Source organism: Vollenhovia emeryi, unplaced genomic scaffold, assembly GCF_000949405.1.
Source record: "Vollenhovia emeryi isolate VEMERY1.0 unplaced genomic scaffold, V.emery_V1.0 DF939217.1, whole genome shotgun sequence".
In the NCBI taxonomy this organism is placed as follows: Eukaryota; Metazoa; Arthropoda; class Insecta; order Hymenoptera; family Formicidae; genus Vollenhovia; species Vollenhovia emeryi.
The window spans coordinates 745,906-772,264 of NW_011967149.1; the positions used below are offsets into that span (position 1 = coordinate 745,906).

At 42.5% G+C, this 26,359-nt stretch overlaps 1 protein-coding gene across 3 annotated transcripts in view; it reads left to right on the forward strand.

Annotated features, from left to right (window-relative positions):
- The first annotated feature begins 7,529 nt into the window (after window positions 1-7,529).
- Window positions 7,530-26,359, forward strand: part of LOC105560912 — a 20,360-nt gene continuing 1,530 nt past the window's right edge. The window contains exons 1-3 of one of the 3 annotated variants that reach the window (XM_012010425.1): window positions 7,530-8,045; window positions 19,830-20,030; window positions 22,835-26,346. In XM_012010425.1, the coding sequence (XP_011865815.1) occupies window positions 7,961-8,045; window positions 19,830-20,030; window positions 22,835-23,190 (642 nt within the window). In that variant the 5' untranslated portion in view covers window positions 7,530-7,960 and the 3' untranslated portion in view covers window positions 23,191-26,346. The remainder of the gene's footprint in view (window positions 8,046-19,829; window positions 20,031-22,834; window positions 26,347-26,359) is intronic. The other 2 variants (XM_012010426.1, XM_012010427.1) reach the window with 2 other exon arrangements.

Consider the following 26,359-nt stretch of genomic DNA (forward strand, 5'->3'; position numbering starts at 1 on the left):
GTACGGGAGTGTCCGAAATTTCGTGCGATCGATTTTCGCGCGTTAGTGCTGTGAGTGTAAGTGCAACAAGAAAATCTCAGAAGAGGAGCAGGCCTAGGCGGCATCGGGCAACGGCAGAGAAATCGTAAGGTAAGTGTCTTACATTTTTGTTATTTGCTACTTGTGCAAAATGAATCATCTGTTCTGTGCTTTTATTTTATTTATTCAAATGATTCCAACGAGCATTCGACTAAGTGTTAGAGACAAAACCATACGTATAAAATTTTGTGAGTTCATATTTAGAGAAGGAAGACTTTCAGTATTCTATATAATTGTTTTAATAAATACCTATTTTTTTAATATAAAATATAAAGTATGTTTAATACAATAGTTTGGATTTTGCATAATTAGTCTATAATAATCGTATACATTTTTGTATGGTTACAGTTTAACATGTATAGTTAGCGATGTACAACTTTGCTGTTGCGACTCGTATCAGTGAGTGGCATATTACTTTTTATTTTAAAGTGACGTTGCGCATATAATTACTTCTCTCTCTCTCTCTCTCTCTCTCTCTCTCTCTCTCTCTCTCTCTCTCTCTCTCTCTCTCTCTTCGCGTGTGTACAAATTCTTAAAAATACACAATGCTTGACCACAAACAGCGCGCGCAAAGCGCGCGTTCTGTCATGTCTAGTATTTCTAAATTGTAAACCTTCATTTACTCTGAACCCCAAAAGAGAAGTGAAGCACATCGCGCTTCGAGAAAATCAATCGGCATCGCGGAGAAGGGACTTAACTGTTCGTTATTAACGACATTCGCGCTGGTAACATCTCTTTATTAGTAAGGGACAAGCGCGCGCCATTTGCTTTCTTTAAAAATTCGCATGGTTTGACAGCTGCAAATAACACGACTGAAGTATGCCATCGTGCGTATCGCACAAGCGAGACAGCCTATCAGCATCGCGGAAAAGCGGCAACAATACGACGCGATATAGTGCAACCTTCTCGCGTCTACATGACTTTTTTCACAAGGGAAAAAATTCTTTACTTCAAAACCTACTTTGCAAACCTATCGTAACATTGTTATTGTCTACAAAATTCATATTGGGTATATGAATTGTTTGTATAAAAAGGTACATCGACGTTTTTTTTTCAAACTTTGAGAACAAAATCTATTAGGACGAAAAACGTTCGATAAAAAGTAACTAATTTATTAATTAGTTTAAAAATAAATAATCGCATATCACGAGTGCTTGGGTGAGAGAGAGGGGGGGGGAGAGGGAGAGAGAGAGAGAGAGAGAGAGAGAGAGAGAGAGAGAGAGAGAGAGAGAGAGAGAGAGAGAGGGAGAGAGAAGTTTTAATGGAGATGCTTTCAAATAAACCGACATTCACGGACATTTTGACAAGATGCAAACAGTCACTCATTCTATCGTAATAAATCCGTAGTTTGAATTTGGCGAGTGTTAATGCGTTTTTTATGTTTTTCGTCCATTTCACGCTGAACATTCACCAGATCATTTTTATCGCGCTGATACCAAGTGTTCTGCGCAGATATCACGGCGAATTTAAAACGTCTCGTTGATAAATTGAACGAGAAGCATAAATGCGATATCGCGAAGTATATTTTGAGATCCGATTATTTTTAGGCAGAGTGTTTCGGTGGTGTTGGAGCACGATAAAAATGAATTATGAAGTTCCTTCTTCGCTCACTTTCTATTATTAATTTCAATATTTATTTGCATTCTTTCTATAGCCTTTCTATACTTGGCTGACCGCTAAAGTAATCTAATTTGAAATTATGATAGTAAATTAACAGATTCCGAGAATTCCCACGTACTTGCTAAGAAAAGATACGACTCCAAATTCAATGTTAAACTAAAAATTACATTATCTCACTACCGTTAAAAATTGCATCACTGTATTTCCGTAGTCGTTCCATATCATCTGATATGGTAATCATCGTTACAACACGATACAGAACGCCGTTACAGTTCGACGCTGAATTACAACGAGCCTCCTGACGAAGCGGATTTTGGTATCGCGCGAATATTTTGACGTGTGTTCGTCCATCACATCAATCGAGTAGCACACGCGGGATCGCGCGATCTCGCCGCACGAGGAAATCCAGTAACGAATTTTGTGATTGCGCCCGGCCGCGAGATACGCGACCAATTATGTTTTTCCGCCGTAAGATACCGTCCGACAGGCGCAATCCCGCGAGAATTAATGAGATTCTTATGGACAACGCCAGCGAGGAAAAAAAATACCGAACGCTTATTTCGAAGAGTTGGCGCCCGAGGATACGTTAGCGCGCGCGTCTTCGTAATTAAAAGCAGTCCTCGCTGCGACGTCGGCTCATATCGATTTCGTAAACATCGGCTCGGCGATAGAGCTGCAAATATTACGCGGAGAAGAAAAAAAAACACGTGCGTTACTTTATCGTGCATATAAGACGTTTGCGACATTTCGCCTTTGAGATTGGAGCGATTGAACGATATGGGAGTATCATTATTGTAAATATGCCGCGATATCGGTAAAGATCGAACGACGGCTAAAATCAAATATTAAAAAGCTCAAATCTTACGTGCCTCTCGGTAACTCGGATACACAGAAATAACGACGACATCTTCTACGTCTAAGCCGCCAAAAGCTTCCGAAACTGTGAGCATCGCGATATCAGAGGTACATATAATTTGGCATATTTAACAGGCGCATATTTGACAGGCGCCTATCAGACGATCGGATGACGACGGGATAATATACCGCACATCGCACGCGAGAGAGAGAGAGAGAGAAAGAGAGAGAATTTAGATATCGCGCGCGAGCATTGCGTAATGCGAAAATGTCAGGTGTTCAGATTAGCATAAGACAACAGTGGATGCAGAGCTGAAACGCCGCGGTCCAACGAGCGTAAGTCCGATGCGCGACAAGGAAGCCGCGAAACTAAGCCTAGCGAGAAGCTTCGCGATATATTCACGTTAAATTTTCCTCTGCGAATTCGAAGTTTAGTCAAGAAAATCAGCCGCGGACAGACGACACGTTACGCCGCAAAACTCCATACTTCTCCGTCCGTCAACATAATCTCCGTAAAAAAATAAAAACGCGAGAATATACAACGTTCCTTCTCATTTCGGTCTACAATGAAAGAGACGTTTTTCTAAACCTTGATTACCGAACACTTTGTATAAGAGACACACGACAATAAGTTCCGACCGGCAGGCGCCGAACGTTATCACAACTTGCGCTTATACCTCTCGTTTATGTGCATGCGTTTCCGTTTTGCATTCGTGAATCAACAGGATACAAATTGCAAAAAGAAGAGAAAAATAATGAGAGATTAATTGCGCTTCGACGTTCGTTTGACGATGAATTCTTACGTAATCTACATGTATCGTTAGCTCGACAATATATGGGTTTTCGTGTTCTTTTTTTTTTACATCGCCGCTGCAAATTATGACCTGACAGCCTCAATAATCGAGACTGGGTAGTGGTGAGATCTCTCGCGCTGCCGAAATCCCCCCCGTCATCGCAGCGGATGGTCCTAAAAAATCGCGATGAGTCATCGCGGACGTATCGCTCACTACGTTAACACCGCGAGATACATCGCAGAAATGTGAGATGCTTGTTAGTCTCGTTCCAGGTGGCTCGTTACCGCCAGTAGCTCTATGTCAAGTATCGCATAAGTTAGTCTCGACGCGTGACACTCGCGTAATGCCGCGTGAAGGAGGGAAGAATTATGAAAGGATGAAGGAGAAAAAAGGAGTTGTCGAGAGACAGGGGCAGAGAGAGAAAGAAAGAGAGAGAGGGAGAAAGAAAGAAAGAGAGAGAGAGAGAGGGGGGAGAGGATAGAGAGAAAGAAAGAGATACGTCGATATCGTTGTACGACCAAACGCGAATCGTTTATACGACTCTGACGTGTTTTCCCATATTGGTCTCTTGGACAGTTAAAAATTTAAAAGAAAATTTATTTCCTCTTTAATGCAGCAACGTAATCAAAAATTTTTTTCATTATTCGGTCATTCACTTTTGTAGTGGAATTGATTGACAACTCCTTTTATACTTATCCTAAGAATACCAAAATATACTTCCGTTATCCGTCGAGAAGAGGATAGTTTTTTACCATTATCAATTTCATTTACTTTATTGTACACGACGGTCGCAAGTTTAACGCAGATTCTTCTCGTCAACAAGTCGATAAAACTCGGAAGAATCAATTTAACGATGCAAGCCTCGTGCAGTATGCGTAAGCAATAATATATGTCAATCCAGCCGTCGCCTGCTGGGAATAGCAACAAGTAGCTGCGTGCCATAAACTGAAAATACTGATGCGCGTGCAACTGCATAAGCAATGCGTATGCTTGACGCACGTGTCTGTATACGCAATTCCATGAATTAATTATTAATTGATTATTACATACAAGAATGTGTGTATTTGCTGTGTATTATGCGCGATGGCTTATGTTAGCCGGGTAATTGCGTTTCCGGTGTCACGATAAGGTGTACAAAACGTTAAGTCCCCCGGCTTTACTTGTACGAAAATACTTGGCTTCGAATTAGCGCGCAACTGTACACACACGTGAACGGGAAGATTATGTTAATTCAGTGGCAGTGATTTGCTGGCGTGCGGTGACGTTTGGATTTGCGGACGACTAAACACGACTCGGAGAAACGAAAATTTAAATGACCGTCGCGTCGGCTTAAAGTTCTGCACATTGCGATAAATAATGCAATGTAGAGTCGATTATTTCGTTCAATGACTTAATTTCCGTTTTTCCTCACTTAAGAGAGGACGGAAATTACCCTTTTCTACATATAGAAACTGATAAATGCGGCGCAAAGTTGACTACTTGAAGTGAAATTTATAAACGTAATTACATATTACGAATAATACTTGGTCGCGCAATCATGTGAAAATGATATATCGATTTAATATATCATTTGTTGAAGTTTGAAAAAATAACCGAGTTGAAACAATAAGTATAGTGGCGAGAATATTACCTATATATTAAGCCATTTAGTCGGACAATTCTTGACGCGATATATCTATGTTCTTCGCGCTACATTTCTCGTTTTTGCCTTTGACAACGAGTAAAGACGCGTCTACTGTCTATTTAGCTGAAAAGCGTGTAACGTCTGTGTTCTTTCTATTTGCTCGATGCTCTCTAACACATTTACTGAAGCCAGAATCTTGATTTCGAATCTCCTTCCGATTCCCAAACACGAACGTTCTATCAATTCTACTCATAGCTCATTCCCAACGGGTCTTGACCATGGCATTAGATCGGCGATGACATCACAACGAGTAACACAACAATGACATAAGAGCCGCAACAGTAAAGATGTGCATTTATCGTCAAGGTCTATTTGGTGGAAAATGTGAGCATTTCCGATCGACGTGCCCCTAGGAATATCGGAGCATCGAAATAATAATCGAGTGCGTCTTTTCTATACCGCGAATGAGTAGAACAATGAGTAGAACAATGAGTAGGACAAAATAAGATTAAAAATAAAATAAAGAAACCACAAGAGAGAAAGGTGCAGAAATGTATGAATATCATGTGGAATTGATTTGATGTGTACATTCTTGTGTTTCTACCGTAACACGCATTTTGGATGTTGGTTTCGGACAATGACCTAAGCGATGAATTCTGAGACTGATGCTAGATAAGATCGTATTAAAGATATCGCATATCCCAAGGTCTGTTACTTCGATATTAAGGCCGATCGCGGCAGAAAAAAAATGTTTGCGACGCCTTATCGCGTGGATGGACGATGACACGGAAGAACGCTGCGCGTATCAATATCACATTTATTATTAGTCGATATTTTTAGTCGATCGTCACGATCGTTCGCGGCCGGATTAGCACGATTACTGGCGGTAGGGATTTCCAAAGTAGTAAAAATACCCGATCGCAAATCAATTTTGCATTTTTTTGTTTTCATTACAGCGCCGCATCTGCGTAGATAACGCGATAAGGGTAATGTATACGCAGAGAAGGTCATTATTGCGGCGATTTCCTTGAGGAAAACTGACGCAACGGGATTTTCATTCAATTTCCACGTTTCCTTTCCGCGTTTATCGTCTCGTGAAAGGTAAAGCCGTTTTCATCATCGTGACTGAACGATTTTCTTATCGGCGGAAACATCATGTGATGTCTCATTAATCATTACCTCTCAAACGCATCGCGTCGTATCAGTGAGACATGTCCAAACATATCGAAAAAAATTATATAATTTACGCACGACTTTATTGCTCATTTCCAGCGAACTGCGCATCTGTTTTCGGAAGACATCGCCATCGATGACTTTACCTTAGTGAGAACTTGTAGTGTGTACTATTTTTGTACTGGAGCAGCATACGCGAAATTTTCGTTTAAGTTATTATAATTAGCGTGAGTTTCTGAATATCTTTCCACTATGTCTGCACAGAATGCCACGAGAGAGAGAGAGAGAGAGAGAGAGAGAGAGAGAGAGAGAGAGAGAGAGAAAGGCAAATAATCATAATTCCGGCAAGTTTATAGAATTATACATATCTGTTTTCTCTCCGTGCCATTTTGTACGCAAACTGCGAAAAGATACAGCCACAAGCTGAGGAGGCGACACGTAAATTATTTCCGACGAATTTTTTTTCAATCGTACAACGATACTGCAAAGAAATACGACGATATCTTCCGTGCGATTCGAAGAGCAGGCGTATATGTGAATGAGGGAGAGAAGGCTTATAGAAACGTCGGTAAGCTCGGAGAAAGAGGATTTTAGGAGACGTTCGCACGTTCGACGCCTGAAAAGATCGAATCCGCGTCTCCACGTTTCCCCAAAAATCTGACGCGCAGTACGGCGGAATCGACGAGCGCGGAAACAAGCATGCGGCAATCGTATTGTGTGCAATGACGAGAGGACTTTAATCCATTTCACTGACTGGCCATTAAGAGCGACCTCAACACTTTGAGGAGCGACAGTGTCAATATTTTCACAGCACGGCTGAGAGAAACTGTGTAATTTTTTATGACATAATCGGACATAGTCGACCTAGTCTTTTTTCCATCGCTTGACGATCAACTTGCGATCTATCAACGAGAGACCTGTTAAGTGAACATCTCTACGCCATTGGTACATCTGAAGTTATACGACCTTCAACAGACCGCTCCTTACTTTGCACATTTTACATTTAAAAAGGAAGAAGAAACCCGCGCGCTTTAAGAATCTAAATATTCAAAAGATATCATCGATTGCCGATTGTGGAAACTGATTAAGGCCAAAGAGAATATGCAGCGTCGTTAATTGTATATAATACTTGAAATTTTACTGAAATCGTGCGTTTAGATAAACGCCGCGGACTATCGTTAACCGGAGCTCGGTAATCAACGAGGGTGTGAGGAACACGCTAATTGTAATCACAGCGAAGAATTACGCGCTCACAATGAAGAATCACAAGCGCCGTGACACCTATCGCCTCACAGATGGGGGGGTGCAGGGGAGAGTGGGAACACGCTGTGCCTCGCGTCGAGAGGCGAGGATTTCAAGCTCTCTTTAGCGGCGCGCACCAGAGAGCGAGCAGGAACGGGCCGTCCCACGACGAAGCGCGTCCGTGGTGGGGTGTCAGCCGTGGCTTATCTGGCGACTTTATGTATATTACGATACCCGAGGCAGGAACACGAGCAGTTCACTGCTGGCTAACCGGTCGGAGAAGTCGGCGAAGCCGAGTCGTCCGCGCGGCGCGCCTCGCCGAGTGCGTGAGAGAGAAAGAGTGTTCGTTGACGTTTTTCGAACAAAAACCCGTGCCCCCTTTCTTCCTTTTTGTTTCCCCCGTTTCTTCCGCGTTTGTTGCGTGTGTAGAATAAATAATATCGCGCGAATTTCACTCGGCACGTCCGCAAGCAGCAATTGCACGTCAACGTGGTGATCAGCCGGGCGGCTCGATAAGTCAAGTCGATCGAACGGAGCGGTATCGCAGCTAGCTCGGAGATCGCTTCGGTCCAGAATGATCGTTCTCGCGTGGTGCCTCTTCATCATCGTCTCGTTCCTGGTGGCGAGCAACCAGGCCTTCCTCAACGCTCCGATACCAGGTACGCCGTTTCTTTTTTCCTTTTTGCGCAGCTTTACAACGCGTTTATCTCGGTGACGATGTATCTCGGAATCGACGGAACGAACCGCGGAGATCTCGTGATTCATTCTACAAGTTTTTCCCGCCGGACGCTGCGTCACTTTCAGTGAATTTACGCGTTAACGATAAGAATCGTGACGGAATGGTGAATCGTTTCTGGCTTTCTAATATATCCATCGAAGGCACGGATCAATCTTGCAAGATTCTCGATCGCTTTTGGCGATGACCTGTTTCGAGTGTCGACATCGGCACGTGAACCGCTTATTGATCGTGTGATCACATTTAAATTGCTGAAACCCGTAAATCGCGTGGCGCCGCGTATTTTGCTTCAAGTTGACCGGAAACTCTATTTTCATATTTTGCTTAAATCTTTAAGAATAAATGTCGTGAAACGACGCTCTCGTGCGGTTGCATTGACCGCAGCTGTCCCAGAAGAGATAATAGAAAATAATACAAATTCATTTTCATATAAAATTGTCGGATTAATTTTCATTAATGTTCAGAATATATATTAGTGCGAAATATCTATAACGTTACGAAAAAATATTAATCGTGTCAGATGTGTCATAGAATTCAATAGTTATAGGTCGTGAATCTTGCTTAAAACATTTAGGATAATTTAGTGTCGTTTCCGTATCGAATATTGCACTCAAATGATGGAGCACTGTATTACCAGAGCACAAAGAAATAACCTCTGTAACCCGTGTGTGCCAAATACTGTGGAAGATAAAAAAAGAGAGAGAGAAGACGTAGAAGATTTCATCAACACGTTTGAAGAAGTTCATTGGTCCGCGTTTCAATTGATCCAGCTCCGAATATAGATAACGTTATATTATTTAAAGTACGGCGTAATCGATACGATTATGAGATTTCGGTGATTCGATTAAATCCTGCAGTTTACACAGCGTAACGCTATTAATTAACCTAAGTCTAATCCATCTCGTGTCAGACCTTAATTTTTCATAGTCAATTAGCGTATAACTTAGACAAGCATTAATGCATATACACATTAGCCAAGTTCCTTCTATCAAGGAGAGATTTTCCAAGAATTATGTCAAATCACTCTTGACATTACTAACGCGTAAAGTACACAATAATCTAAGAATAAGAACTCATTAAATATTAAAATTAAAGAACGCCCCAAGATTTACGTTGTTTCAATATTTTATGTAGAACCTGTGTTATCATTGATATTAAAATCGTATTAAGATTCAAATTATAAAAGTATTTAAACTCAATTATATATAAAATAGAGAGAGAGAGAGAGAGAGAGAGAGAGAGAGAGAGAGAGAGAGAGAGAGAGAAATGTTATTATTATAATAACAAGAATATAACGCCTAATCCCTTGTAGTCAATGCTGCACATTGCCAATAAATTATTATTAATTTAATCAATTTGTTATTGTAAACGATTGCCTTTTTTTAATTTGTAAAACATCTTGCATTGCAATCAAAACGATATTTTATTCAACTTTAGTTTTCAAGATCTCCCTTTAAAACTATTAGATTCCTCAATACGGTTCTAAACGCGATCTAACGGGCAAATCTCTAAAGAAAAACGAACGCAGTGGTTCTTCCGTAAATTTCAATAAGCGCAATTCGATTAATGTATCTTTTCTCTTTTTTTTCCCCGTGACGTCCTTATCCGAAACAGCTTGCATCGAATTCGCATTCGAAGGTCGCACGAATGCGACAGAAAAAGCACTAATCGCACAGACTGCTCGCGAAAGAACTCTTATCGTGACGCTCGCGGTTAAACCTGTGATTGCACCGTGTGTACTCTGTCGCGCATAGATTTTGCATACCGCCGTTGTGTGAATGACAGATTTATCTCGCGTGCGCTCTCGTAGTCGACGAGAATTTCGCCTGAACTGTTGCCTGCCGTAGTCAGACGGGGACTTGATCCGTTTCCAGCGTACGAAAGTTCGATCGGCACCGAAATTTCGATCGTCCTCCCGCAACTTTTGCCCTCCCGCTTCCGCCCTCCTCCCCTTCCACGCGCATTCTTAAACGAGAAATATCTCGGATAATCAATAATCGTGCTATAAAGCGGCTGGACCAGACACTTGACCCTGCGCTGCCTCGCTTCGCGCCGTTTTTATCTGGCCAATATATCGGCAATCAACGATGCCACGTGACTAAAAATGTCACACTTGATAATCGTCTGTTAATTGGGATATAAGTATTACTAGACTAAAATAGACCCGAGAAATTTAATAAACCTAAATAGAATAACTTTCCAGAGTAATATTCCGAAATGAGCATAAAACGAAAACACCCATTTAACCATTTCGCGAGCAAGTTGTTACTTTTTTTTTTAAGTGGAACACTAGCATCCCAGGGAATCAAGAGAGGCGAGAAAAGTAAGTGGGGACTTAGAGGTCCCAGTGGCCATTGAAGCGTTAATAGTCACACCGTGATCTTATTCGGCGATCAAAATGCCCTCCACGGAAATTCAGATTTCGAGCAAAGCGTCGAGGAACCACGTGCGGCGTTTGTAATAAAACGTTACTTTATTAATGGGAATACGTCGTAATAATTCAGCAGCGTCTGAGCAATGCCGATGTGGCTTTTTCGATATACCCAGCTCTTGAATAATCCATACTCCGAGTACCTATCGGAGAATGCGATCGTTCCCTGCCGCGACACAATTTTTATAAAAAGATTGATGGCAGAATTTCACGGATACTTTTAATGTTACATGTCGCGTCGTATTATTATTAATGCCAAAAAGAGCGACGTGTCTTTTAATACGCAATTATAATTGTACCGATATGAATAATCGTAATAAATCCCGTTGAAAATATTGTATAACGTATCGCGATTAACTGTGTCACGTGAATTTAAGGTACGCGTAGCAAAAGGTCAACTCGAAACTTTCTAATACAACTGGTAAATATATTTATCTAAACCATGCCGAATGTCTTTGAAATTTTTACCCAACCGGTCGGATAACCCGTCTAGACGCCAGTTAACGGATGTACGAACGTACGTACAATCGAGCACATAACGCTCGCGTTACTAAATATAGAAGTACAAAAGCGACTGGGAAACCCGTTATATCTAGCCTCGAATACATCCTGTGGATCCTTAGCATACAATTACGATGAAACTTCCTACATTCAGGTAGACTTAAGGACGCGAATTTTCCCGCTACTTTGTCCGGAAGGAAAAATTAGCCCTGAACTTAACAAGAAATTTATTATTAAAGTTAGCATATCGCGGATAATATGCCCGTGAATTAAAACCGGTAAGAATGAACGATGTCATACCAGGATTCTTGCGTAATTCTTTCTTGGTCCAACCGTAACCGGATATTTTTATCATTTTGACATTGATACGTAATTAGTGTAAATGGCGGCATTTATCTCGACGTATGCATTACAGATGCCGCGCTGTTTGGAGAGGCCGGGTTTCGATATTGCGGTTTATACAATATCTGCTCGAGTTGTATGCGTCGCCCGTGTGACATGATATGGTGTCTCACACCTGACTTTGAAATTCCTCCGGTAAAGAACTCCTTCAAAACTGTACTTAAGTGAACTGGAAAGAGAGGCAGTGCGAAGAGGATAAGAGAGAAAGGGGGGGAGAGAGAGAGAGAGAGAGAGGAGAGGGAGAGATATAAAGTCCGACAGTCTCTCTTGAGAGAATGACACTCGCCGGTACGTGTTCGCTGACAATGCTCCCCCGGTATACCCTCTTAAACCTGCCTAACAATACTTCCGATAATAATACACGGTGATCACGGAACTTGAAGCGATGCCAAGAAGACTCGCCGGACTTGGTCACAAAAGTACAGTTACGGAGTACGAAAACTTCCTGGGCGGATAAAAGTTCCGGGATAATTTCGCGATTCTTTGGATACAATTGTGCTGTTCAGGTACAATTAAGCGCGTTTCTACGTCTATTTCGGAAAACTACCGCGATCGAGTCATTAAGTAGAATCACGAAGCCAGCACTCATCGTAACGTTTTATTGGCCGCACTGCGAAAAACTTTTCTGCCTGCAAACGTAACGAGAGGCCCGTCCACGCGAGGGCTTAACTTTATTCCTATCAGTGGCAAACACGAGATCAAAGTAAAACAACATCAAAATTTCTCTGTGCCTAAATAAGAGAAACACACTTCTGTTCAATTTAATTTATCTAACATAAAAATACAAGGCGACAACATCGTCGGAAAGGGAATTCCGTTTATGAGTATCGATATAATATCGTGGCGTTATCATCTAACAGATATCCCGATTTTTACTGATTGTATCTTGAGAGTCACTAAATTTAGAACAACGACGTTAACAATTACTCGGTATCAATCGACTTGCGTCTATGTATACGCGTATCGGTCATCTTGTCGAGCCTCAGTTTTAGCTAGACTCAGCCTCTTAACGAGACAAAGACGTGGAGTATTCGGAAATGGAGCAGGCCAGGGCAAGAGCGAGACGAGCAAGCGCGAGAGGCTGAGACGGTACAAAACGGGGCTTGAACGCGAGCGATACTCTCGAAGGCCGCAAGACCGAGTCGAGCGCAGTTCTCGATATTGAAGGTTACTGTAGGAGAAGGACAAAAAATCCAAATTTTTTACTCCGTATGCGTCGGTGCGATTTCGTGAGCGGGGTCGGTCTGTTTTCCCGGTGACGTATCTCGACGATTACGTCACTTGTTTACACCAATACTGATTTGATTGGCTATTAGAGAACAATTGTGCTCGGTACCTGTACACGCGCGGCCTTATTTCTGCTTGTTTTTCCTTTCCTTTTTCTTACCCCTCACGCGCGGGCAAGTCTATTAATGACATATCGCATTTTAACACGACGCAGAGATGGCCGATTGTCAAAGCGCCGATTCCAATTATTCAGTGGTTACGTAAAAGCGGCGGTTGTAATTGTTGATAGAGCAAACAATGTTATCACGATGGTGCCATCGAAACTAAAGTAGCTTCGAGAAAACGCACAGAACGATTGCACGTGCACGTCCGTAGCTGATTGGACCAATGCCGTTTATTTATCGTTTAATAAAATAATTAATTGCGATCGGGGTTTCTATGAAATCTATTCTTCGTCCCATCCCGTTACAATCGTTATCAACGAATACCGATGACGCACGATTAATTAGTATTTTTAATCTGTAATGTCACCGTATATTTAATTCGAAATTGTATACCGCGCTTCGAGGCGCCGTTACAAATGAAAACTTATGCGTGCCCATTAATACTTTTTGACACGCGAGAATACGATTCTTAACTTACGATAGATTTACGTCACCTAATTAACAAACAATTTATGACGCAAATATAACAAACAGTTTGACTTACCCAAGTCCCCTAGGCCGCTTTATTTGTTGCTCCATCGACGATAGCCTCCGGCTGATAATTTTCCACTTTTGCCGGCACACGCGTATGAATTGAAACAATTAGCCGTAATTACAACCGTCTATTCTAATTAGCGCGATAAACACCCGCCCGATACTTGAAAACAGCGCATACTTTTTCTACATATTCGTTTTGTGAACGGACGGAATAATCAACATTCTTTAACGATCGCACGATACTTGAATCGACACTCCCGGCACTCATTAATTCGCGCGATTAATTCCACGAGAGACACGGAAGATTTGGACGCGATAACGATTTTCGCCCACGATCGTTGCACCATCGCGCAGTCATCTGGCAGTCACGCGTCACATCACCTGCAATTATTTCATATCGCTTATTGTATACACATGTACCATTAAAATATACGAAATACAAATACTCGTACGTTAGATCGACGCGTTTGTCCGAAAATTGTTGTAATTATAGAAATCTTATCGCTTCTTAGAAGTACTTTAGTACAAATGTTATCTGCACAATGTAAAGAAGAACGAGGTACTGTATTTTCTATTGTCGTTCGAACATTCAAAACGTATCGCATGTACATACGAAATAACCATTACAATGCGATTCAGATAAGACACTGTTTGCCACACAAATTTCTTCTTCGTCATAGCACAATAAACGAAGCAAAAGACCGTTTGTACCCGGTAAAAAGCTGTAAAACAGTAAGCGCTCGCATCTGTCGTCGATGATCTACAAAATTTTATGCTGTACATACGAGCGTTGAGAATAATATCCAACAAAGATGTACATCGTTAAATTTGTAGTGTTAAATGTAACTCAATGAGTAGTCACCACTGCTTCCACTCAATATGCGGTTAATTTAATTAAACGATGGAGTTAAAAGAAACCATAAAACCATGGTTTGAATAAAAGATGTACTTGTTTTTTAACTAAAATTCGTGTTAAAATAATAAATTTTACTACACATAATAGTTAAAAATAACAAGATATTGAACAGAAGCGGTGACGACTACTCGTCGAGTCAAATTTAACAGTATAAAAATAAAAAATTACTGCATAAGCAACGGTGGCAATGCGATATAATTTTGGATACAAGATATTAACTCGACTTGCATTTGTACCAGCAAATAGAATCTACGTGGCAGGTTATATATCGTCGATAAACGTTTATTCAGAACGTTTTTTTTTTCAGAAGAGGCGTGAAATTGGAATTTCTCGTTGAAACGACAGGTTTATATTCGCGTTTCGTTAAATTTATTTTTAAGCTGAATTTTTGCATCGCTTTGGAAAAGAACAGTTACAGTAATAAACATAGGCGTATTGTATTGTGATCGACGAACAAAACGCGTGCATTTAACGACAATTTCGTGAATTAACAAATCGTCAGGGGGTCGGGTTTTATACGATCATTAAAATGTATCCATATCAAACCTCGCGTGAGCTACGTTTACACGCGTGTATTTCCACGTTACGATAACGCACGCGTAGATGCACGAGGAATATTTCATCACGCGATATACATATATATTTTACGAGAGAGATGAAAGGGAGATATGATACCCGAGCGCGCTGTGATAATCGAGCCTTACAATATTTATCATTCTGATATCTTTTAATCGGAGGATCAATTTTACGGCGAGAAAAAAAAATCAGGAAGGAAATGAAAGGTGATCGCGAAAAATGCAATTCAAATACTGCGGCGAGCTTATAATTAACCTGTGATGTTAAAATGAAAGGAAAGAAAAGAAGATACAAGTTGATCGAAGATACAAGTAATATCGTAAAACAAATTAATTTCTGGGATACCGCAAGCTGTGATTTACGGCCAAGTTAATAAAACCGCAATGTAACACATTGTTTTTTTTTTCTTTATCGCGCTTTATTCCTGTAATCTTCGCGAGATCCGGAAGATATCATGAAATATTATTCGTCGCTACCGTCGGCGATTTATCTCGATTTCGTTGCTGCCTGCAGGAGTTTCGCAAATATTTCGATCAACCCGATGTCTCCGTAACCACGATGTACTACGGCCGGTACTTGCGCGCCAGGTAAAACTTTACAAACAACATCCGCGCGACAGAAGGAGTCGTTTTCACGAGGAGATGCTTGAACGCGAGGACTTTAAGCAGACTTCCGCTGCGAAGTTCAAAAGTTTGCGTGAAGAGTTTATCAGTGCGAGACGACGCGAAGTGTATATACACGACGCTTCTTAACAACGACACAATAAATGTGCCGCGGCAACGTCAACGCGTGACACATTTCTACCGATTACCTATTTTATGTGCGCAAAATAAAACATGTATCGCGTTACCCGAAATAAAATCTTTCATACACATATTTAGCGACGGACACTTTCAAGGATAAGCACAAATACACGCGAAACCGGTCTTAAACCGCATTTAGAGTATAGACGCGTCGGGAATAAAACAAGAAGTACGCCGGAATGGAGTTAATGAGCACTTGAAGCACATTGCCAGATACGAGTAACATACAATGTCGCAGTGTCTCTTTCTCGGGAGACGCGCTGTACTTCCTATCGCCGCAAATTAGCGGATAAGGATCGTATGATCGTCGTCCCAGAGACAAAGACTATCGACGTTTCGACAGACAGATCGGGTTCCGGCACGTGACGCGATCGAAGTGAACGCGCGTGTGCCCGGAATACAACCACGGACTTTACTAGACTGCTACGTTCGTGCTGAAAAGTGAGGCAAGAGTTCCGCCATGTCTTGCTAGGCAAATAAAATAGTATATGTGCATCGGTCTGTCAGTGACATAGAGGAAAGTCCCCTATTATGAGACAGGTTCGTAGCATGAGATAGCAGAGTTGCTGCAAAATTACTAGGAATCATCTGTTGGTTCCACCATGAATTTACTGCCCCTGGAGAATCGTGTAATCGTTGCGAAAAAAAAAGATTTGTGATTGAATATGAACGTTGGAAACCTACTATCTCACATTAGAATCCTGTCTCATAACAGACGACTTTTCTCTAGTAATTTATTTACCTAACAAGACATAGCGGAACTCTTGCCTCACATTTCAGCACGAAGGTAGCAGTCTAGTAGTATACAGGGTGTCCGAAAAATCGCCTACTCCACTTCGGGAGGTGATTCGGGATCTAAAAACAAGCAAAAAGTTCATACAAACATAGGTCTGGAAATGAGCCGTTTCCGAGTAATAGCTACTTTTATGTTCAAAAATTGTAATTTAGAATCCGCTTGGCATCCTTCTTTCTTAATTATTTCTTAAATTAAAATTTTTTATTTTTAAATTTATATTTTTAATTTTTTAATTTTAATTTTTTTTAGTTTTTTCAATTTTTCAATGTTTGTAATAAGGGCCTGCATTCGTGCTGAAGGTGGTCATTTTGAACACCTTGTTTAATTCGATTTAAATATCTGTTCATGTTTACTTTAAAAATAATGTAATTGTAATTGTAATATTGAAAAATTGAAAAAGACTAAAAAAAATTGTAATTAAAAAAAATGAAAATAAAAATTTACGATTTTTGAACATAAAAGTGGCTATAACTCGGAAACGGCTCATTTCCGGACTTTGTATGAACTTTTTTGCTTGTTTTTGAGTCCCGAAGTGGAGTAGGCGATTTTTCGGACACCCTGTAGCACCCATACAGCACAAGACATCTTTGAGTCGTCTTAAAGTTGTCTTTTAGACATGCGTGCTATATGGGAAGTCTGTGAATATAACTTCACGCGGTAAATCTAAATACGTAACGCGTAACCTTGCGAGCTTCACCGGTCATAGGCGAAAGATTTACATTTTGGGCGTAGCCGATTGCGTTCGAACATTTAAACATCGATCACTTGGAACGTGACTCGCGATCGTGACCGAGAGAAAGATAGAGACGGAGACCATTACGTAAACGCGACGCCCCGCGCATAACGTCGTAACGACGCTAATGATACCGTTCGCCATACGCGCGTGCGACGTCCCGGCGATTAAAAATCGCGGACAGAGGCGGACGGTATTCGGGATCTCTCGCATATTTAGCGGTCTTATTGCCGGCGGTTACGTCAGCCGCACGCGCCCCATAAAAATGGCGACAAGATTTTCATCTGTCGTGACTTAAATTGCCCTCCCCTCCCGCCCCTCTTCCTCGATGTCACCGGCGGTAGGAATCCGTTTTCGTAATCGTTTCTCTTTAACGGAAAAGCGTACGTGATCTGCGAAACGTGGGCACAGCAACTCCGATCCCGAGCGAGACAAGCCAGTGAGAAATAATGAATACCGTTTATATATACGTGTGTGTATGTACGTACAATGTCCTCTCTCTCTCTCTCTCGTGACTTCGTCTTTAATTAACGTGCGACCTTCGATGACGACATGCACGGATCAGCAGACGAAAAACGATCGTGTCTACGGTGAATCATCTCCGGCAGCATCGAGCGTCTCTTTGAAGTGTCTTTGAAAGTGTGTGTGCGTCTCTGCCAAATTTTGCATAGGAGATGAAGTTTATCCGACAAGATCTTGCGAGACGTTAACCTAACCTAACCTAACCTCGTAAGATTCTCATTCCATGCGCTATCTCTTAATATAGCCGGTATCTTATTAATAAAAAGGAGTATTTTGTTCGTCCTCTCGATCGTGAATATTTAATAAACTCGATATACCAGTTTTCGAAGGTAAAAAAGGTCGGTGCAATAAAATTAACACCAAATCTGCTGAACTATGTTCAGCCTATATGGCCTGTATATAATGTAGAATACGGCCTGTATAGAAAATTACGGTCAATTAGTGTATTAAATTGGATTTGCAGTTAACGCGAGAGCAATCTTAAGCGCGGTTCGTTATACGTTCTCGCATGAAAGTAACTTTATCCATAAAGCCGGGGCGAAATCTGGTCGATGTTGCTAAGTAGCGGATAATCGGGTGCAAGTAGAGACGTGAGATTCTCTGGAAGAAAGGCATCAGCCACGCCTCGCTTTAAGAAATTGTAGTAACAATATCGGCGCTCTCTCTCTCCCTCTCACATTCTCTCACTCCCTCACTCTCTCTTTCACACTCTCTGAAAAGGAAAGCCCGAGCTTCGATCGATTTTACGCTTCGCCACTTTGCAACGCCTAACAATAAGCTAAAAATAGCACAAAGCGGCGGTAAAATGTTGGTCGTATGTACAATTCAGTGGAAAAACGGGGAAACCTGTTGTTTATTTAATAAAGAGATAACGGTAGAAATGTTTGACCATCGGTGTAAACGTGAGTCAAGTCAGCGAAATGATTAAGGTCTTATCAAATCCCTTCGTTGACGAATCACCCTTCTTCGTACATCAAAGAGGGTGCTGTTATATATGGACTAGGTAAAAGATTAAGGATCGCCGACTTTTATGAACTCGCACAACTTCTTCCGAGCCCGTCCATAATTGAACCTACTTCACGATAGTTAATGCTAAGATACCGCCTCAAGAATAGATTTAACTTGGCCGAGCCGAGTTAATTATTAATGCGGCGATAGGCAGAAATAGCTCTCGAACATGCTAGCCGTACGATAGTAATCTCGTTACTTAAGAGGAGGGACCATTTGGAAGATTGCTCGGAGATTGCTTTGGAGATCTTTATTATATCAATCGGATTTGTTCGATCGTCCGGCCGTGTATGCGCGTTTTCCGGCTTGACATCTCAGGAAACGTCCACGGTGAGTTGTCGTCGATGCGAAATCGCCGACGTAATGTTCGTTACTCCGAGACAATGTTCCAAACAACGTAGGCGCACCGGTGACCTGTTAATTATCGCGTGTACGTCAGTTTCAGCGTGTCGGCTCCCCCACTATTATATTCGTATCCGATAAGAGATACGCATCCGCTAAGACGACGAAGCCCAGGACTGGCGCCGGCGACGCAATGGGAGCCGACGACGGCGTTGTCTTCGGCACGCGTCGACTTCGCGGCGGTCTCGTAACAAGCGGCACGTGAAGTATCTCGATGCAGGTTAACGAGCGACAGGCGGAGTTGTTTATTCGGTGTTAATATCTTTAGCCCTGAGATTTTGCACGATATGATGCACCGGTGAAGGTGCATCTTCGGGAATATGACGTCGGCAACTGCTGCATTTCGACACTCGAAAATTATTTTAGACAAAGAAAGGAAGAAAAAGAAACTTTCGAGAGAAAGAGACGCGGAAAGCAAGAGAGAACATTAAGACGCGTATAATCTAAACGAAATACTAAATAATTGTCGGATTGTAATAATCATTTTTTAATTAGACTCTATGTCCGAAAGTTAATTATGAAATGTCAGAAATGATGACGCGGATTACAACTAGATGCGTTACGCTTACAAGTGTATTTGTGAGAAAAAGGCGAGAGATAAGCGCGAGCGATTCAGTGATGAGAATAACGCGCGCGTTCATGCGCGTAGAGTTAAGTCCAATTAATTAAGCGATCGCAATTTGTCGTAGCTCACGCGGTGTCGAGTTACAGCATCGGCGCTGAGAGGCGAATGGAGAGCAATAAAGCGAGCCACGGCGCAAACGACAATCGTCACTCGGTCGACTCGAAATCCAACGACAGCGACAACGACGTCGACGGCGGGACGCTCTACGTGATTTTCGAGGGGAAGGAGGAGAGCGCGGAGAAAGAAAGAGACACGGACGAGAGCGGTAAGAACGTGAATCATGTTTACTAGTGCACGAGAGTGACTTCATAGCGACACAGCACCATCCTCGCTGTCACCACGGATCACCGCGTATTTCCTGTTGCAATTCGAGATCGCACCTCCCGTACGCGATTCCTCTTTGAATATAACATCTCGGCCCACACCCCGGCGCCCGGTGCATCGAAAAACGTGCCGATGTTACACCCCCGCATGACGTTCGTTCCGTTTCGTGTTTTGCACCGACACACAGTGGTCGAAATCGGGATCGTAGGGGACAAAAATCCATTACACGGTCAATTTTAAACCAAAACAATTGAAACTTGGCAGACTAAAGCATTTTGGATCGTAGAATCTAACTGCGCTGCCGAAATTTTGAAAAACAAAAATGAAGAATGAGAAATTGCCACCTAAAGTTATATTTTTTGGACTAGCTCAGGCCAAGCACAGGTATAACGCGCCAATCGATTCTATGGGAAAAATTATGAAAAAAAACATATAACATTTTTCTATTCGAGTTTTATTTGTTATTTTAAATTTATTATAAAAAAATAAGGAATAGAAAGTGGCAAGCTTATGGATTTAAAGATTGTACAGAGTCCATGAGTTTGCCACTTTCTATCCTTTATTTTTTATAATAAATTTACAATAACAAATAAGACTCGAATAGAAAAATGTGATATATATTCCTTTCATAATTTTTCCCGTAGAATCGATTGGCGTAAGTAGTTTTTCAAAATTCGAAAATTTTATAAAAATTGTTTAAACAATAATTGTTTAAAGAAAATCAAAATTGAAAAAGAAAAAACACGGGTATTTCTTTTTTAGCTCATGCAATGTACCCACTATTTAGTTTTGCCCAATTATACCTGTGCTTGGCCTGAGCCAGTCCAAAAAATATAACTTTAAGTGGCAATTTCTCATTCTTCATTTTTGATTTTCAAAATTTCGGCAGTGTAGTCAGATTCTACGATCCAAAATGCTTTAGTCTGCCAAGTTTCAATTGATTTGGTTTAAAATTGACCGTGTAATGGATTTTTGTCCCCTACGATCCCGATTTCGACCACTGTGCGACATCGCGTTTCAGGGTCGAAAATCAAGTCAAAGCAGCACAATCACTCGCTAATCAACGCCGTGACCTTCGATGGTTTGCTGTGAATATTTATATACAGCCCCGCGATAACGAAATGTTACTTTGCTCCGTCGCTATCGCGCCGCGCATTCCTGACCTCCGCGATATTTTCCTTGTGACAAATTGTCAAATTCAAATTTAGCTGCCGCGAAGCGCGACATAACATTTCGTTTTTATGACTCGGCGCTAATCTAATTCTCCGTACGAGCGAGCTCGGGAGATACGACTTCGTTAATCGGAGCTACAAAAATAACAGTAGGATAGAGCGTTCAATAGTAGAAAAGCCGAGGTGATATAACAATAACAGAAGTTAAAGGCTTACGGAAAGTCTCATGTAATTTTTCAAACCTCTAACTACATATCGAGTTAAACAAATGTTGATAGACTTGTAAGATAATCGTAACTGCGATTCACGGTGATAAAGATTGTGATTCACGGTGATAAAGATTGTGATTCACAGCACAATAATGCTGAAAGTATCATGTAATTCGTAAATAAAACGGTGTGTGCAATATTACATTGAAATTGCATTGTACCGTAAAGAATCGATCTCATCGCTTAGTTGGACATGGCGAGACGAAGCCGAGATTTCGAAGCCGAGCTCTCTCTCTCAGGTTCGCGCGCATCCTGTTAAAATCACACCTGCGGAGAGAACAATCCGCGCGCGCCAAGGATTTATGCAAATGTGTAGTAGTTCCATCTTCATTTGCATCGCCTTTCTGAGTTCGCATTGTACACATCGCGCATTAACGGCGATCGAGAATGTCTGCTCCGCGCGTCGTACGCGTCACTGATCGGGGAAAAGGAGTAGTAGTTTCGGAAATTTTCCACGCGACGGTCGTACCGCGAGTATCAAGAATGCAAAATATACGTCTGACCCTATCGCGCGAATGTGAAATCGATTTTTTTACATTACCACCTGCCAGCCTCTTCGATACAGAGCGGCAAAAACGCGCTACGCACGATGGGCAAACAACATTTGCAAATCTAATATGTAAATTTGAGAAACTGGACAATAGTGTTCTTGATGAGCCGTTAACAGCGGCGAAACTAATTTTAAATTCAACGCTCATCGTCTCACGTTTCTACGGCATCTTAAAGCAAACGAAGAGTAACGTGGATCTCAAGGAAACGGCTGTTTATACGCCTCTCACACAGCCCAGGATATTGCCTACCGCTTTGATTTCCCGGAAACAATGTGTCAAAAGTATCCCGTCGTTCGTTGCAAAAGTTTCCGGTTCACCAAACTTCCCAGCGATCCTCAAGTCCAGTATTCGAAACGGCATGTTATTCACACGTGCAACGTAGAGAGTACTTTTCTTCATTCGTTTTCTTTTTAAACCGGCGTTTTTGCCTTACGACCAGCTGTATGCGTTTTGTATTTAATTTATGCTTCACACCACTTTGCGATTTACTTGCAACACTATTTAATATTAAAGAGTGCCCGATGGTGCGTCGTTTATTTATATTTTGTTTCTAAATACACTGGTTGGCACCAACAACCTGCTCTGGCTCTTCTGCCTTTGTCTTTTAACATCAATTTCTTTTTTCATTATTCTTACACGTAGTATACCAATTGATTGCGGTACGTGAATGCCATTCCGATTGCATCCCCTCGCACGAGTAGTAGTTTGCGAAATCAAGACATTCCCGATTATTAACGAGCTCCTCGCTCACAGGTCCCTATTTTGTTGTAGTCAATGGCGAGCTGCAGAACCCGTTGGACCCGTGGTCGATAGTCTGGTACATCGGCTCGTTTGGCGGCTTGGTGGCGTTCTTCCTCATCGTCAGCTGCTCCGAATGGTGCTGTCGACGGGGCGGTCGACCCCTGACGGTGCCCTACGCGCAGCGTGCCGAGACAATAAACACAACCGGAGTCACGGAGACCCCGCCGCCGCCTTACCACTTGTTCGCCCCGCCTTCTTACGATTCTGTCAACTACGGCGAGATCGTCGACAAGACGTCCGGCGAGAAGCTGGACATCTACGTGATCTCGGTGCCGATCCACAGGCCGGTGGTGCAGGCGCCGGCGTAGGAGGCCCCGAAAAGGCTCGTCCTCTTGGCGAGGATCGCAGTGCCCGAATCAACACCGATGACAGTCGACGGACGATTGCGGAGGAGCAGTCCGGCGACTCCTTCCTTCAACTCGCCGGCAAGTTCGACGTTGAGGAGGACCGCTCGGGAGAGAAGCGCAGCTGCCTCGGACGTCGTCGTCGCGATCATACAGTGACAGGAGTGACTACGTGTGTATGTGTGTGCGTGTTGCGTTATAGCTGAAAAATTAGCTCGCTCGATGCCATTGAGATGACGGGCATTCGTCGAGGCGTCGATGTCGCTCCGAATCAAATGAATTTCTCGTATTTCTATTGAAAGATGCCTTTCTGACGAGGAATTATTTCGTCAAGGGATTGTAGAGATCATCGTTGATCTTAAAAAAGATCACGGCCGATAGGGAAGATTGCGTCGACCTCGAGCGCTTCGATTTAATCGGAGACGGGGCTCAGTTTTGTATTACTCCGGGAAATTCAATCAACTTTTCGCGCTTTCACGCGGGATCCTATGACCAGAATACGGAATTCATTGTCAACATTTTCCCGGAATCAACGAGAGGAAAGAACTAACGATGCTAAAAAGATCCAAGTCAATATTTGTGTGGAAGAATTTATCGCGGCGTTAATATACCGAGATGATAATTAGATGGCACATTAGGTGTACGATCCAAAGTCAAAGACCCGAATATTCTCTGCGAGACAAGATATAATAAGTTAATAGGAAGGTGAAACAGTTGTACGCGAGAAAAAGCACGCTGGTGAATTCCTTGAACTGACCAACAGTAGGAGCTTCGAAATATATGTAATTTAATTGTTAATTTCAATTATTGCAGAGCGATAATTAATTTACTCGGCCTGCCGAAAGCGGCGAGAATTCTATCTGGTTTCTCGACGAGGTCTTTCTTTTGTGAGAACGTTGATCGTCTCGCGTGCGTGGTGTTGAGGAGTGTGTGTGTTTAGTAGGTAAAATTAACGGCAGAATACGCGTTTTAGAATACATGTAATGTATAAATGGAACGAAAACGATTCAGTCACTGCCATTCCGAGACGGAATATAACCACGGTTTAGGTTTCAAATCCAGATTTAAATTTATCGCGATTCTTTTATACACTTAAGAAATATCGCGTCTTTAAAAGTAAATGTCAATGAATCCGGGGAGAATTCCCTTTTAGAATTTACCCTGAGAGTCGCGGTAGCGGCGGGACAAAAATTTTGCGAGAGCTTTTTGAAATTGCACTATGTATTTTAGCAAAATTAATCATATTTTATATTTAATTGTAGACGATATTAATATTTTTCCATTGTAAAAGCTCTCGTAAAATTCTTCGAAGTGCCATGGCTACCATGATTTTCAGAGGGGAAATTCTAAGAGAAAATTCTCCCCACGCACGCACACACACACACACAAACGCGCATACAACGACTTTGAGGAATTTCCGTTTTATTTCTCCTCGCGATCGACGACGTCGTCGTTTCGTCGCGGCCGTTGGCGAATTCATGCGAGATGTAGCGTTAAATATGAATTAAGATAACTTTACACAGTGATATCGTCGCATGCGACTGGCCCCAGTCGCCTATCGACTCCGTCAATTAGGGACGATTAGCGTAGATTACAAATCAACTGCCATGAAAAGTGTTTCCCCGCGAACGAGGCTGCGAAAATAATTCGAGACAATGGGAGAAGCGAGCCGGCGTCTGCCGCGAGCGACTGCAACGCGAATTGCAGTTGAGCGAAAGGGACGAAGGAGGGACAGATGTCAGCGGCGCCTCGCGTGAGCAGCGAACCGCGGCCGATTAATTACACGTTAATTAACGTCGCGTTAGTACGTTAACGACGAAGTTTTCGCGCGGCTCCTCGTCGCGTCGGAGAATGCGTCTCTCTGCGCGAGATCGTAAACACGCGAAACGCGCGTCGGCGAATCGTTGAAGAATGTCCTGCGAACTACAAGATATTCGTGTCAAGTCGACGGCGTCGCTCGCTGCCAGTCTACCAAAACGAACGCGACGAAGAGTGTAACGAGATCTCGACGCCGCGGTTCGCTGCGGACAAGATAATATTTCATTATGCTTACAGTAAGAGGGAAATGAAAGAGGGGGGGGGGAATTAGATTTTTCTCTCAGAATCTGTAGAGAGCGACTGTCGTAGAGAGTCTTGCGTTTATAAAACTGCAATATAATCATACTTTACACTCGTGGCGATAGAACGAGGCCTAATTATCAACGGTAAATTCTAAAATGTGCAATATCCGCCGCGGATATCTCTTCCGGTTTAAGTCTTTCGGGCTCTCGCGGGATATATCGTAGCTGGATAGACGTAGGTGCGTGTGAGAGAGACGCGCGTGCCAGAATGCGCTGCGACTAATTAATTAGCGAGTTAACGTGACTTGTACGCGACGTCAGTTACGATTAGCGAAACGGCAATCAAACGGCTGTCGCGATTGAAGAAGATTGAAAATCGCGGCGATATCTCGCGACAATATACGGCATCTCCATTCTGTGATCACGAGAGATCCGGGGAGACGGCCCTGGTGCTCGATTCTTGAATTCGTCCGAAAGAGAAACGTTTTCGAAAATTGCGCCCTCGCAGAAAAGTTGAAAATCGACTGGTTAAAAACCATGCGAATAGCCAATCGACCTGCAACTTTTCTGTAAGAGCAGAATTTTCGCATACGTTTCCCTTTCGAATGAATTGAAGAATCGAACACCAGCCCACACGTTTGAACAAGAGGTCGGAAGGTTGTGTGAGCGACGTTCGTAAATACTGTGACTCGCGTGAGAACAGCCGAGCGGATAAACAAAGCAGGATCAATCGCGAGAGCGGTCTCGGCAGCTGCGCGTTGGCTCTGGCTAAGCGCGGACGACTACTCTCGTTTACTTTCCCTGCCTCGCTACTGTTAAAATCATCGTTAACGTCGCTACCGTACTCTTGACTGCGCTCGCGACGCGCTGCCCGATCGCCGCGACCGGTGGGATTCTCTGGGAAGGGATCGGAATAACCGGCGCCATTTGTCTCAAACTTGGCGGTAGTGTGACCCGTGCTGCAAATGTTTGAAAGCGTTCTCCTTCTTTTGCTAAAGGGAAGGAGAACGCTTGTAGCATCCGCCTGCCTCTGTCTTAGCTTCATCTTCTTAAGGCCAATGTCCACGATGCTA